Source organism: Pimephales promelas, chromosome 14 (assembly GCF_988280905.1).
Source record: "Pimephales promelas chromosome 14, fPimPro1.hap1.1, whole genome shotgun sequence".
In the NCBI taxonomy this organism is placed as follows: Eukaryota; Metazoa; Chordata; class Actinopteri; order Cypriniformes; family Leuciscidae; genus Pimephales; species Pimephales promelas.
The window spans coordinates 13,834,901-13,850,320 of NC_142782.1; the positions used below are offsets into that span (position 1 = coordinate 13,834,901).

The 15,420-nt window shown below is 37.6% G+C and overlaps 1 protein-coding gene across 3 annotated transcripts in view; it reads right to left on the reverse strand.

Moving 5' to 3' along the window:
* The window catches only part of LOC120479909 (transmembrane protein 132C), a 468,276-nt gene that overhangs the window by 158,391 nt on the left and 294,465 nt on the right, over positions 1 to 15,420 (reverse strand). For all 3 annotated transcript variants that reach the window (XM_089119453.1, XM_089119452.1, XM_089119450.1), the window contains one exon: positions 14,831 to 14,974. In XM_089119453.1, the coding sequence (XP_088975579.1) occupies positions 14,831 to 14,974 (144 nt within the window). The remainder of the gene's footprint in view (positions 1 to 14,830; positions 14,975 to 15,420) is intronic.

The window sequence follows — 15,420 nt, forward strand, 5'->3', positions numbered from 1 at the left end:
GAACCAGAAGATAGGCTTTAATGTTTCCCGGCTTGACTGTTACAGTTTTTTTCGATTGCTAAACGACAGTGAGCACGACTGGAGCTAAATGTGCAAAACTCTAACTACAGTCTGCACTACCAACAGTCACCTGAGCACAACTCTTAACATATGGCTCAAAACAGGCTCAGTGTGCACAACAGTAATTCTGTAGATTGCACAACTCTCACTGAGATAACACACACTGTCACTCAGAACACACTGAGAGGAAAAACAGTAGCACCAAACACCAATGCAGAAAATCTAAACTTTTCATCTTTGCAGTTTCAACAATTTCACACTTCATACAAAGTAATATTTTCTTCAAAGAAAACAGTGACATTCTTTCATTTGATATTTTTACATTTTTAGAAGCAGTTTGCTTGAATAGTCTGTAGTAATTTACAGAATTACGGTAATGAGAAAAAAAGGTAGAATCTTAAAGTACATACTGTAATACTGTAACCCTGCCTCTCTCAAGCATTAGGCCACAAGTTTTCATCCTTTCAGCTAAAATTGTTTAAAAATCAGCAGTGTGTGAAAGGCACAAGGCTGAAATTTATTCTGTTTTGAATGAGTGGTTTACAGTTTTGACAGCAGTGTGTTAGCATTGGAACAAAGTGCTGTAAATCCACAGTGTTGTGCAAGTTGTGGTTAAAGTCATGGGATAAGTGTGTAGAGTTTTGAAAACTGTGTTCAAGCAATGAAAAACGATCTAGAGTTTGGTCCACATGAACTGCTGCTGTGCAGACTGTAGTTAGAGTTTTGCACATGTAGCTCCAGTTGTGCTCCACTGTGGTTTAGCAATCGAAAAAAACTGTAAAAGCAGACGATTGGCTTTCCAGCGGGAGGGGCGGGGCATGTGCATACAACCACCATCTATGGTGTTACGGGTTTTCCCTATATAGTTGTATCAAGGATTGAGGAATGGCATGTCTCTATAGAAATAGTCTCTGAGACAACCTACATGAACCACTGAGCCACTGCCGCCCGAACAAGACAAGCACTGAGCCACTGCCGCCCCTGAAGACAAGACCAGCCCTGAAAATGGGAAGCTGTACGGGAAAACCCAAAATGGTGACAGCAGAATAAAAATATTAATGATTCTGAAGCTGAAAATACAGAATAATTTTAGACAAATATGCTTGCACTCTGTCACTGACTATACATTTAAAATAATGAAGGGCTTTTTACTGGCAACATATTTGCCATTATCAGGACCCAGAAATATTCCCCATTGCAGTAATAGACATTACATTCAATATTATATATGTATTAGTTTAATGCAGTACTGACAGTAAAACTGTCAAATTTTCATTTTGGGTGAATTATACACAAACCATATTGTCACTATCCACGATACACATTGATGCATTTTTGTATAGTGATATATTGTGACACTATATATTGTTACGCCACAAGAAAATGTCCAATCATATAAATGCTAATTATCCATATGCATCAGACAGGTTGTGGTTCATTTACTGTACAACAAACAAAAAGTTTCAGTCCATTATGTTCAGTTTTCTGAAACTAAAATTTATGTTAATCCACAATAACAACCATGTAGTCTATTATTCAAAAAAACTTTCACTTCATTTTTATTACTGATCCACTTTTTCAATCAAAGATGTTTAAAACACCTGCGTGTGTGTGTGTTTGTGCCTGCTGTGAGTTGTATTATCAATGTGGCATCAAAATAAACTGCTGATTAAAATGGACCCAGCATGGTGCACACACGCTTGCATGCGCAGTAGTCTGCAGTCTGTGTGTGTGTGTGTGTGTGTGTGTGTGTGTGTGTGTGTGTTTGCATATCTGCATGTGTTGCTTTCGGTGCTCATTTCTGATCATATTTCCCTCCAGGGTTTCCCATGCCATGCATTCAAAAGCAGACAAAGGCAATTTACTTTATCTGGGACCTGTGGATAAAGCAATCTCCCTGAAGACAAGCACAGCCCTGAAAATGGGAAGCCGTTACGGAGAGCAACAGGTGGTTTGGAGTATGGGGGGGTTAGGGAGAGGAAAACAGAAAACAGAGAGAGAGAGCAGAAAGGTTAGGGAGAGGAAAAGAGGAGGAAGATAGGGCCTAGAAATGGCTGGCTTTGTCAGATACAATTTACATCAACCTACTCTAGTTCAGGGGCTGCTGTTCTCCTGGAGAAATGGACTGGGATGTGTGTGCAAAAGTGTGTGTGTTCTCACGGCTCTGATGGCCAATTCTGGCTGTTGAAGTGTGAACTATTATGGTGTTGTTGTGTGAGGTGTCAACAGTCCTCAAAAACCGGGGTCAGAAACCTGTGCCATTTTGTATTTTTCTTGTTCCCTGTGTCATATCAAACCGATTTTTCCCTACCATTTATGCATTACCGTTCAAAAGCAGTACCGTTATTTTTTTTTTGAAAACTAGTGCTTTTATTCAATAAGGATGCATTAAATTCATAAAAAAGTGACAAAGTAATGGCATTCACCATTTTAAAAGGTATTGTATTTCAAATAATTGATTTCAAATTAGATTTTAATTTCAAAATTAACTTCATCCAGAGAATGAAGGATGAATGGAAGAAGTATCACAAAATATTAAGTTGCACAGCTTTCCTGTAATAATAAAAAAAACAAGGTTTTGGAGCAAAACTGGAGTAATGATGCTGAAAATTGAGCTTTAACTTCTTAGTGATAATTTTCATAATATTATGGGGGTTTTACTGTATTTTGTTTCTGCAATATAATTTAATATACATAAGTAAGCTCCCCATAAGGCCAAATTTATACACATTATCTTGCAATAATGAAAGTTCAAAGTTAAGTTAGTGCTAGTTAGCAATGCTTAACTATGGAAGCCCTGAACCGCAAGGTGAGAAAAAAAAAGAAAACTTGGTATTTCAACTTAATAAGCCGTTATTTCGACATATCTCATTATTAAGTCATAATATCTCGTTATTACGACTTAATAAGTTATTACGACATAATATCTCTTTATTACAACATAATATCTCATTATTTCGACTTAATAAGTTGTTATCAAGACATCATATTTCTTTATTTCGACTTAATAAGTCGTTATTTCGACTTAAGTCGTTATTTCGACATCTCGTTATTACAACATAATATCTTGTTATTACGATTTAATAAGTTATTACAACATAATATTTCGCTATTACAACATAATAGCTTATTATAACGACATATCTCGTTATTTTGACTTAGATCATTATTTTGACTTAATAAGTCGTTATTTTGACTTACATCGTTATTTCGACATAATAAGGGGCACATTCTAATATGCATTAAGCTACATTTAACGTTCTTATAATGAGCTTCTATGGGAGGAAAATGCTTAACGTCAAATAAAACGCTTTGCTTTTATATTCTGGACTTATCTGGTTTTTGTAGTATACTTTATTATGAGTTTAGAATCATATTGATTAAGAAATGGACGCACAATTTTCCGTGAGCTTGATAAATGTTGCAGATATGTTTTAGGCTGCTATCCACTAACAAATTGCTTTCAATTATGTGTTCAAAATTCAGAATTAAACGAATGCAGTGCAACTACAACAATAGTTAAATAAATATTATTATTATTAATAATAATAATACTTTTCAGACAGTAGTGGTAGACTACGGCAGTGTAAGCCAAGTCAAATAAAACAGAGTTTCTTTATTCGTTCATATTCTGGACTTATCTTATTTTTTGTAGTAGGCTATACTTTATTATGATTTTAATAGGCTTTTAGTTTTAGTAAGTCCAGAATATGAACCTATTGATGAATGAATGATATTTATGTCAAAATAACGAGATTTACTGAAATAACGAGATATCATATCGATATGTCGTAGACAAGATATGTCGTAACAATGAGATATTATGTCGAAATAATGACTTATTAAGTTGAAATAACAAGATATTATGTTGTAATAACAATATATTATGTCAGAATAATGACTTATTAAGTCGAAATAATGAGATAAGTTTTCTTTCTTCTTTTTTTCTTACCTTTCAGGTTAGGGCTTCCGTACTTAACCAATAGTCTATCCAAAAAAAAAAAGGAAAATGTCCTTTCTTTCATACACAGTATCACAAATCCCCACCAACATATGATTAAAATCCACTTGAAGGTTGACTAAGACCTTGATCGTATCATTATTTCAGTACATGATTAATTTTTATCATGTTTTTAGTTTTAATATGGATGAAGCACAGCTTGAGAAAAGCATTTTTGAAGATGTCAAGTTGTCAAAAGTGCTGATAATCGAATTATCATCCATAAATGAAAAAGACTGAAAATACAGCAGTTTCTAATTAAGACTGTGAACTGATCTCATATTTTATCACGAATAACACGACTACTTCGTTTCAAGCGACAGTGACAACTCCTTGACTCATTGCCCTGAGGATATTGTTTAAATGGCCAGCCTGTGTGCTCTTTTTATTCGACTGTGATGCAACGTGCTTGCTGTAATCCTCCCATGTGTCTCTGTTCGGCGGCTCTGAAGTAGGCCAGCATGCCATCACAGGTCTGTGTCTTTTGACTGTCCGTGGTGAATTATCTGAACATTACAGCACAAACAACTGCGCATAGCTAATGGAGACAGATGAGGAGCCAGAGTGAGTTGATGAAAATAATTTCATTTAACGATTGGAGCTGGGAGCCTTAACAACACAAGACGTCTCCTCACCATTTTCCGGGACACAGAGTAAAATAGTTGACCTGACATTTTATGCATAGGTGACGTCTTGTAGTTTTTTTACATATAAAGATGAATCATTAAGGACCCGCTATCATACAAGCACATTCAATTACCCAGAGTGGTCGTAAAGTCCCAGACTGTTGTCAGGGTGGTCATGTCCTCACAGGGACACTCCCATGTGGAATCATATACATGGAGTGACTGTGTCTTGAGTCCTTTGTCGATTAGAGCGAAATTACAAAATGATTAAAGTATAGTTCACCCAAAACGGGAAATTCTGTCATCATTTACTCACCCTCGTGTTGTTCCCACATGAGTTTTTCCCTAAGTCAAAAATAAAAAGGAGGTGCAGAAAACGTTATTCTTTGGATAGATTACTAAAATCGGTGTCCTGAGAAATCAAAATCGTGTGACCATTACACGTTGTTTAACCCTCTGGGATTTGAGGTGTTTTCTGGGCCCTGGAGGTGACATGCTTTGACATTTATGCCTTTTTTTCCTGATACTTGTGACATTTTCATGGCTAGAGTCTGATTACACGGTATTCAGCACAAACTCTGTTACAGTAATATGTCTGCAGCATGTATGTAAAATGTTTTTAGCTTTGAGATAATGACATTTATGCGTGATTTGAGAAAAAAACTATCATTGTCACTGAAATAAGGTACTGCAGGACGAACACACTCAAAATAATACTAACTACAGATAACAGACTGACTGAACTGAAGGAACTAAATACAAACACTGATGAACTGAAACAGGTGACACAGATGATGATAATTAACAAAACAGGTGTATATGATGAACTAATGAATGGTTAACATGGTAACTGAAGAATGGCGGGAAAACAAGACGTGACTGAGAGTGAAAACAACAAACAAAGATCTAAACAGACACAAACGTGACAGGCATTTTTTTTAGTATATATATGTATATATATTTAAACTAGGGTTGGTTCCAAACAGCAGCTGAGGGCATCTTTTGTTGCTATAACAGCATATATACAACAAATATAAAAAAAAAAAAAAATAAATAAAAAAAAAAACTTCATGGCCATATTTCTCTTGTTATAGAAACAACAGGTCTCGCTACCCACTTGTCATTGGTCAGCTGTCAAAAAGTTGTTTTTTTTTTTTTTCAGGAAAGGTTTCACTTTATTCACCTTGAAAAGATGCTCTGAGCTGCAGAAAAAGACGTCGGTGGTGGCGTGTAAAAAAGTGGTTTTAAAAAAACACGACTTACTCCATAGGAATATAATGTAAAACAGACGCTGCAGCTTCAAAAAAGACGGCAAGTGTGAACGCCCTAAGTCAGTCAGTTCACTTGATTAACCTCAAATCAGTAATGAGCTTGACATTGTCTGTGGCAGGTTCATGGGAACGAACTGATTACTGATGATTACATGGACTGATTAATAGTGATAACTACTCGCAAGTATATTATAAAAGTGACTTTTCAGCGCACCAGTAAAAAAATGAATTAATGACAGTTATTCAATTGTATAAATAATTATAAATTAACATAAATCTGAATTGTATGGAACCCCTAAAGGGACATGGTAATGAGGGAGAAAATGAGATGGGAGGGAAAATGATATCAGTGCTTTTGCATTATCTCACAAAACTTTTGCATTACTCAGAGAAACGTTGTGTTTTCAGCCTTAAAACAATATGTTAGGTTGCATTGTTATTAATATAATTGCAGCAAACATCTAAAATATTTGAAACGGTACAACCCATACATTTAAAAGTTTACTATGAGATGAAATATAGTTAAAAGAAATATTAACTATGCACTGGTTTTACATCAATTAAATAATTTATAGGTAGAAATTTGAGTAAAAAAAGTTAAAAATGTAAACCAGTCACTATCTTTTAATATTAAGTGTTGTAGCTAGGATGGCGCCTTTTAATATGAGGGAAAAGATTAGATGTGCTCACCTTGGCTGGAACTGACCAAATAATGTCTGGACCGCAAACACAAACACACAAAATGCATTTTTGTATTCCAGTGTGCAAATTTTTCGCAGTTTTTCTATGTAAACATCCGGTAGACTGTTTGACCATTGCACTCACATAATTTGTAGCGTTTAGTGCACGACACAGTATTCTAAAAACACAGTACTCAAGTTAAAAATAGTTTTTACACACACACAAAACAAAAACATGTTCTATTGTAAAATCCTTAGTTATTAATTTAGTAGCAGCTCTGGAGCTGGACAAACCCTGAACCACTTCCATGTATTCCACAGTGTTAAGTTTTCTAACGTTTCTAAAGTTATCTAACGTAACCTCGGTTCTCTCTAGAAGAGGGAATGAGTATTGCGTAAACTAGCTTACGCTACGGGGAAGATTAATCTTTTCTGAGATACTGAAGCCAAAAAATGATACTTAATTTTGTATCCGTTGTCAACACAGTGCAGCAGCTGCCAGGTGTCACGCCCAATGAGGCACCCGCACCCTCATGGCATCAGGGCCACCAGAATGGGTGTGGCTTTGGTGTATATAAGCGAGGTCTCATATAACTGACGTCTTGGGACGTCTTTTGACCATACGTCAATATCCGCCTTTTTAGGGCCCCCTTAAACGTCGGTAGATGACGTTATCGGATCCTAACTCTACCCCAGACCTAAACCTAACCCTAAACCTACTCCGTCACCCAACTGACGTTAAAGGTAAAGCGTCAGTTGTCTGACGGCCCGGGATCGTCATCTACCAAGGTTAAAGGGGGCCCTAAAAAGGCGGATATTGACGTATGGACAAAAGACGTCCCAAGACGTCAGTTATATGACTTCTTGGGATGAGACTGTGTTATGGGAATCGGCGGTCTGCGGTGGATGTCCGATAGCGATCTAGGGTGGCCGCAAAGTCTGGCTGTGCTGAGCTGTTAGGTGGCTCATGCAGGAGGCTGGTCACGTGAGCTAGCTTGAGTGGTCTTCTGAACTTCGGAGAAACGTTCAACAATACCACTCACCGCGGAGCCGAAGAAACCGAAAGGGGAGAGCGGCGCGTTTAGAAACTACTTGCGTACAGATTCCCCCATGTCCGCGAGCATAAGCTCATTCTCGACTCCAGCGCGGGTCCTGCCAGATTCCTGAATCGAGGAGGAGGCAGAGTGAGAGCCTGACCACTCCTCGCTGCCCGAAGCCAGAATAGAACAGCAGTCACGAGTGATGTTATCCTACGCCTCCTCATCAGACGTGACGGTGATGCGGCCACTCAGCGGCAAAGCTCGAGGGAGAGGCTCCGGCGAGACATTCGCATCAGTCGCATGTCCCGGCGGCCTTTGCGAACGGTGCTTCTTTAAAAAGACACTCGCTGCTCTTTTAGAAATGTTCATGCTGCAAACGTGCTCTTTTAAAAAGGATATGTCGCCGGATGGCGTAGCTTGCACAGATGGCTGAAGGTGGTGAAGACGGCCGGCTTCTTCAGGTGCTGTCCTAAGCTCGCAAGGTGCCCCTTAGACGGCAACGTGGCTTCTTGTAGTCCAGCGATGCGAAGAGCTCGCTGAAGAGATGAAAATCAGGGAAGCAGCCTCTGAATCTCGCTTATATACACCAAAGCCACGCCCATTCTGGTGGGCTTTGACGCCATGAGGGCACGGGCACCTCTCATTGGGCGTGATATCACACCAGGTTCTTGAATCTTTCATATTCTACTCTTTCGCTTCCTTTTTTTATCAGCCCACATAAAAACTCAATTGCCAAAGTGCGATTCATCTTGCGCATGCTGATGAAGTTTTATTCTTCTATACCACCTTGCATCGTAGTCTACAATTCAAAAAGCCTCATCATCGTACAGTCTACATACATGTTGAACCCCAAGTTCTTCCAAGATCTATGTCATACAGTGTGATTTGCAATGATCTTTATAGGATTGCCGGAATCGCACAGTCTGTATACAGGCATTAAAGATTATGATTAAAGAGGTCAAGGTTTTGGAGATCATGAGGTTGAAGGGAAGGAATCGGTCTTGTTTCCCATAATTATTATTCTTGTTTAAGAACATTTAAACCATCTCGAGTTTCGCCATCGAGCTTCAAAGTTTGGTCTAAATCCAGCTTTCTGTGGTACACATGCTACTTTGGATTTAGCTTTACCAAAGCGAAACTCTGTCTATGCTATGTACGCACAGGTTTTTGCATGTCTACGGGGACGCCCCTGGCAAACATCAGTAGTAAGAGATGGTGAACTCTTGTTCAAAACTCAATATCCTCTGACCTTCCTCAAACAAATAAAACCTGCCACCCAAGAGACAGATTCAACAAACGTACATGGCACACTACACCCTGTACAGCAGCAGCGAAAGCTGCTGACTACACACAAACACACAACCTCATCCTGCTTCCCTTCTCTCTTTTCCTTGTGTCATCCATTCTTTTTTGTCTTTGCATGCATGATCCAATCTCATTTCTTCCCAGTATCTCTCTCTCTCTTTCTGTCTCTGTCAGTATCTCTTATTCTCCAGTCACACCTTTCATAAAGGGCAGGGTGAAAGGTGCCCACTGAAGGTAATAGCAGGCCTAATCAAATTTCCCCCACTGAGAAAAGAAGAGGAGAATGTAATAAAGGAAAAGAGGTGGGAACTGGAGCGGATCAACCTGACTCGTCGTCCATCCACACCAGGACTTTGTCCCTCCATCAGTGCTGAAGAAAATGAAAAAATGCAAGAGAATATTGAAGAAAGCAGAAACTGAATGACAGGTGCGGCATCGTGGTGGAAACCGATCCAACACTGGAGTAACGAGAAAGAAAAGAGATGAGAGAGAAGTGAGAAAATGGAACGAGAGAATGACAGGGGGAATTTACTAAAAATTGTCTCTGCCGATTGTGTAATTTACTTGGACGTGCTGTGCTGTTTTACCACCTTGTTCACTAAGGAAAATTGCACAAATCACAAAAACTGTGTGAAATGCATTTTGCACACCATAATGCCCAATTTCGTGACTCAATCCGAGTCCTAGGTTAATTTATCATTTTGATATATTAGGCCTTAATGATAAGTTACTGTGGCCTGGATGCCAGCCCGAACTCCGCCCACAACATTTTTTGGACGGGAAGCTCGGTCTGGACTCGATCCATTGAGGAGTAATTATGATCGGTTCAGAAATCATCGGGCCAATCAAATTGCCAGGGCGGGCTTTATACGATGATTGACAGGTGGTCTTCAGTAACGTAATCCTCACGTCATCAAAGTGCGCTTGTCAAAGATGGCTGCAGCTGGAGAATTGAGATGTATAGATTCCGCTGTCGCGTCTTTTGTAAAAAAAAAAAAAAAAAAAAAATGGACAGCGCATTCATTTTAATAGACAAACAGAGAACTGCAATAAAGTCATTTGTCGATCGGAAAGATATTTTTGGCGTCCTTCCTACATGATTCAGGAAAAGTGATAACTTATCAGCTGGCTCTGACGGTCGTTAAGAAGATGGGACGTAATGAAAAGCCTGTGGTCGTTGTGGTTTCTCCTTTGGTGGCACTCATGGAGAAGTAAGTAAAAGAAGTAACACTCGTTATTTAACTTCTAAAATAAATAAAGTAGGCTACGTTCTGTATTTGAAAACTGCGCTATGCAAAGGAGTCGACTTATGCGTTGGTCTGATTGGTTGGTAGGTCTACCGGCTATCCAATTGAGTGCAAAGGGTTTTTTTGCAACCAAGCAAAATTTTTGCACTGCAACCAAGATGATGCACAACGGGGCTAATAGGAAGTGCCAAGGCTCTCCGTTAGACGGGCTCTGATACAAGCATGAATCAAACAGAACAAGGAGAAAACAGGTGATACAGATGAACAAGACAATGAACAGGTGGCTGATTGCGGGAGTGAGTTCAGGTGTGGAAACAAGAGGATCCTGGAAAGTGAAGTGCAGATGACAAAGGCAGACTGGTGCAGACGAAGACTGTGACACACATAAATTACATTTTAAAATATTTTACAATATTAATGTTTTGCTGTATTTCTGAACAAATAAATGCAGCCTTGGTGAGTATGAGAGACTTCTTTCAAAAACATTTATATTGAAGCAACTTTTATATGGTAGTGTATGCAATATATTCACATGAATAATATTATACATATTTTATTTTATCAATAAAATTACAGTAGCAAAAATATTGTTGTTTTGAAAAACATATGCCAGAGCAGGCTGTGTATATAAAAAACACGAATATCAATCATCATTCATTCATATTTTTTTTACGCGTGCATTACAATGAAGAATGAAAAAAGATGTAAGATTGCGTACAAAGTATTGATCATGTATTTTAACACATGCATCAAACATGATACATATACCGTAGCACTGAATGCCTAAAATGCCTAAAGTGTGCTTGACTACACAGTGAGTTTAGATTAATATTCCCATATATTCTCCATCATTTGATCTCTGTTTGATTGATTGCCATGCTCTTGGAAAATCTCTTTTAAATGTGTTTAAAAGATAATGACTTAATTTGACTCACAGTACAGTAATATAACGATGCAGAATGGTTATTTGTGGCTGGTTAATGAGTGGAACAAAGGTGAAGCAACTATTTAGTAAATTTTCCCCTGGATATCTATAAAATGTGCTGGCATTTAACAGAGAATAAAAAAGACAAGATGTAGAGGAAGAGAAAAACCTGAAGCAATGAGGGAAAGTGAAAAAGGAGCTAGATGAAAGAGGGAAATGGATCATACACAGTACGCTCAGTGGTGCCTCCTTTGTCTTTAAGAAGTGCCTGCGCCAGCTGGAGAGATTAGAGCTCTGGACATCCCCAAAGACCTAGATTAAAGCTAACATGCTTTATTTAGCCCTAAACTCTTGGTCTTAGATCAATGCCAGACTGGATTAAACAGAAATTTGTCATGTGACACGACTAGGGACTCCCTATTACATAGGGCAGCTGGGTAACTCGGTTAATATTCCATTCAATTCCACGATATCAGATTAAGAGAAAGCAAATTTCTGGTTGTCTATGATTTTTGCTTTCAAGTTTTTTTTTTCTGGATTTGATTAGACTGAGGCATTAAAGGATTGATTAAGTACAACGTTTAACAGCTACTTGAAATATTGTTTGAGTTTACATGCAGAAACATGAACTGCACACAAAAAAGTTTTTTTGTTTTACAAATGATACATAGACATTTTGTGCAAGCAACACTTTGAAAATTTGATAATCTTACATTAGGATATCATTTTGTCATCATTTACTCACAATCATGTTCCAAACCCGTAACATTTTTTTCCTTCTTCTGTGGAACACAAAAGGAGAATTTGAAGAGAATATCTTTGCCGCTATTTTCCATATGATAAAAGTGAATGATGACTGGGGCTGTCGAGCTCCAAAAGGATTGAAGTAGCACAATAAAAGTAAAAATAGTCCACATGTTTCGAATACGTTTATATGTAAAAAGCAGCCAATATAAATTAATTATTACATTTTTATTTTGGGGTGAATGATTGCCACAATTATGCATGATGCACAATACCAGATGAATCCTAAATGAAGTCATCAGGTCAACACAGTCTGATCCCAAAAAAGTCATATAACTGACGTTTTGGGACGTCTTTTAACCATACGTCAATATCTGCCTTTTTAGGGCCCCCTTAAACGTCGGTAGATGGCGATCCCGGGCCGTCATACAACTGACGCTTTACCTTTAACGTCAGTTGGGTGTTGGGTTAGGTTTAGGGTTAGGTTTAGGTCTAGAGTTAGGATCCCATAACCTCATCTACCGACGTTTAAGGGGGCCCTAAAAAGGCAAATATTGACGTATGGTCAAAAGACGTCCCAAAACGTCAGTTATATGACGTCAGGTTGATCAGGTTGATGGTTTGAGTTCCAATTTTTTTAAATCGCAATTAATCTTGACATGCAGAGTTTATCTATTTTCACATGAAACTTTGTGCCCCTTATATTTATCAAGAAGTAAAAATGGCCCATTCCCTATATTCAACAACAACAGCTTGATCTGTGTGTCATAGGTCATTATGCCATTACTACGTTATTTCACATGTGCGAAACTTTTCAGTTTCGTTTTTTAATCTACTAAAGTGTTTACATCTCGTATCAAAGGATTGGATTTTAAGTTATTTATTTATATAAGTTATTCATTCCGGTTGTGCTACTAGTAATTAAAAACATTTTTTTTTTAGGCTCCACAGATGGTCATGACCTAAGCAGTAAAATTTAAAAGAAATTTCAGAAAGATTTTAAGTTTTTAGTTTTTAAATGAAGGGACATCTTAATGGACCCTGGGTTCAAATGTATCTTAAAATCTTCAAGACAGGCATAATAACAGCTTCTCAAACCTATAAAGAGTGCCGGTAATGGGTCATTAATGTTTTAGTACTGTTTACACTAAGGCTTAGTAGTCTGAGTACTAGGCATGCTGCGATAGTCTATGTTAGCAGTGCACCGATTACATCACTTGCCTACAGCAGCACCACCCTGTGAGGGAAAAATCTTACCTTCAGTTTGAAAAAGAAACATTACGAACTATTCATTTTTGGTGAAATTAGCCTCGCCAAAAAATAAAAACTTGAATTCATCAAGGTGTGTACTGCGTTGCAAAAGGTCTGTTTACCAGGGCAGTTTATTTCTGCAATGCTAAGCTGAGCTTCATGATAATGCTGGGCTTAATCTTTCTAGTTTACAGACTTTAAATGCGGAAAATTACACCTGTCAGTACAGAGCCCAGTTCATTAACACTATTTCCAGATCAGTGGAGAAATGCGATTAAGAGCATGGGGACACACAAAGACTGCAAATCCACTCTTAATTACGACCAGTGTGTTTTTTTACTTCTGCATCCATCAACACGGTTTGCTACTTTCCAGATTAATTTAAACATGCAAATAAGATTCGTAAATGGATGACTAAACTTTTGGACGAAGACCCCCTTAGATCACTGATTCAATATTCTAATAGGGAGATGCATTGTTAACTAGTTCATATCTGCCGAGATTAATACACACAAGCAGGCAAAGATCAAAAGCAGAACAGCAGAACTATTTTTTTTTTTTAAATAAAAAGCAATTGATACGAACTCCCTCATAAAATGTGATAATTAAAGCTTTTTTAATGTTACAATACAATGTTTTGCATTTCCTCTTGGTCACACTTACAGAATGGAAGTGAAGCAATTCAGCTTTAATTATCCACTGGATATATTTAAGTTCCGCTTTTAACTACTTCAAAGTAAAGTATGTTCCAAAGCACACTCTTAAGTCCATCACATGGCATTAAATTCCTTCCTTTAATATCTCTGTTGATGTCCAGTTATCCTAATCCCAATATTACTATTTGATGAGTTGAGGGAAATCTTTATTTAAACAGTATGTACAGTGACCCTAAAAAAATGATTTGGACACTTTTGAAAACTTAAATCCTCAAAACCTTAAAGCAAACAAATGCTGCAAGAGATTTTCTCAGAACCAACTTCATTTCTATAAAGTCCCAGGTTATTTTGGAGCATGTGTGAAGTCCATTAAAATAAAGGCCTATATTCTGCTCTGTAATGCAAAGACCACCTGTGTTTATATATCGTTTATAGTATATTGTTCATAATATTGGACACTTTGAGTCCCATTAGTTGTATTTGTATTATTTATTTTACTTATTATTTGTTTTAAATGTGTCCTAGAGACAGATTTTCTAAATAAAAAATGAAAAAATACTCATACAAATAGGAATTATTAACAATGATGGAAAAAAAAAACAAAAAAAAAAACTGTGGCTGCCCTTCAATTTTGGTCTAATATTTTATATTCTCCAAAAGTTAGTTTACTTGTAAATAACAATAACGCCAGTGAAGAGTTTGAGATTAAACCAATACAAGAGTTTCAAGATTCTTTTTGATAGATTTTTTAAAGGCCACGGGACCAAAAGTTACCATAATTGAAGAAACACCATCATACATTTTTTAAGCATAAGTGTCCTAATACATTTTAAAGAGACTGTATATGACCTCATTTAAAGTCTTTCTCTGTCTGCAGTGAAATAATATACATGCTAATGGTCAAACCTGAGACCAATAAGCCAACAACAACACACAAAGCACTCATAGTATAATGCTGGTCAATATTTTATAGCCCACCGCAGTAAGTAAATGACAAGAGCTAGCACTTGGGCTAGCTAACTGACCTCTGTCCATAGCTGGACTCCTTACGGCGACAATGCAGGGTCACAATCCTGTGACCTTCTGTTCTGACATCTTGACTAACCATCCAAAGCGTGGGGTTACTGGGTCGGGCGCCAAGGAACGCCACTCCGTCTTTTAACTTCACCCTGCAATGTAGAGAAAGAGACAAAGCGTAGAGACAAACATCAATGCACATGACACATATTGCACATATTCACAGAAAGTTGTTTCTTTAAAGGGATACTCCACTTTTTTTGGAAATAGGCTCATTTTACCACTCCCCCAGAGTTAAACAGTTGAGTTTTACCGTTTTTGAATCCATTCAGCCGATTTTCTGATATTTAGAAGAATGTCAGTAACCAGACAGTTTCTGGTCTGTCTGGTTACTGATATTCTTCTAAATATCAGAAAATCGGCTGAACTGTTTAACTCTGGGGGATTGGTAAAATGTGCATATTTCCAAAAAAAGTGGAGTATCCCTTTAAGCAGTTTTGACATTACTAATTGGTTGAATCAGGCAAAATCTTAATGTACATGAGGGCCAATGCAAAAAAAAAAAAATGCATCTCTTCAGTAATTTCACAACACTTTT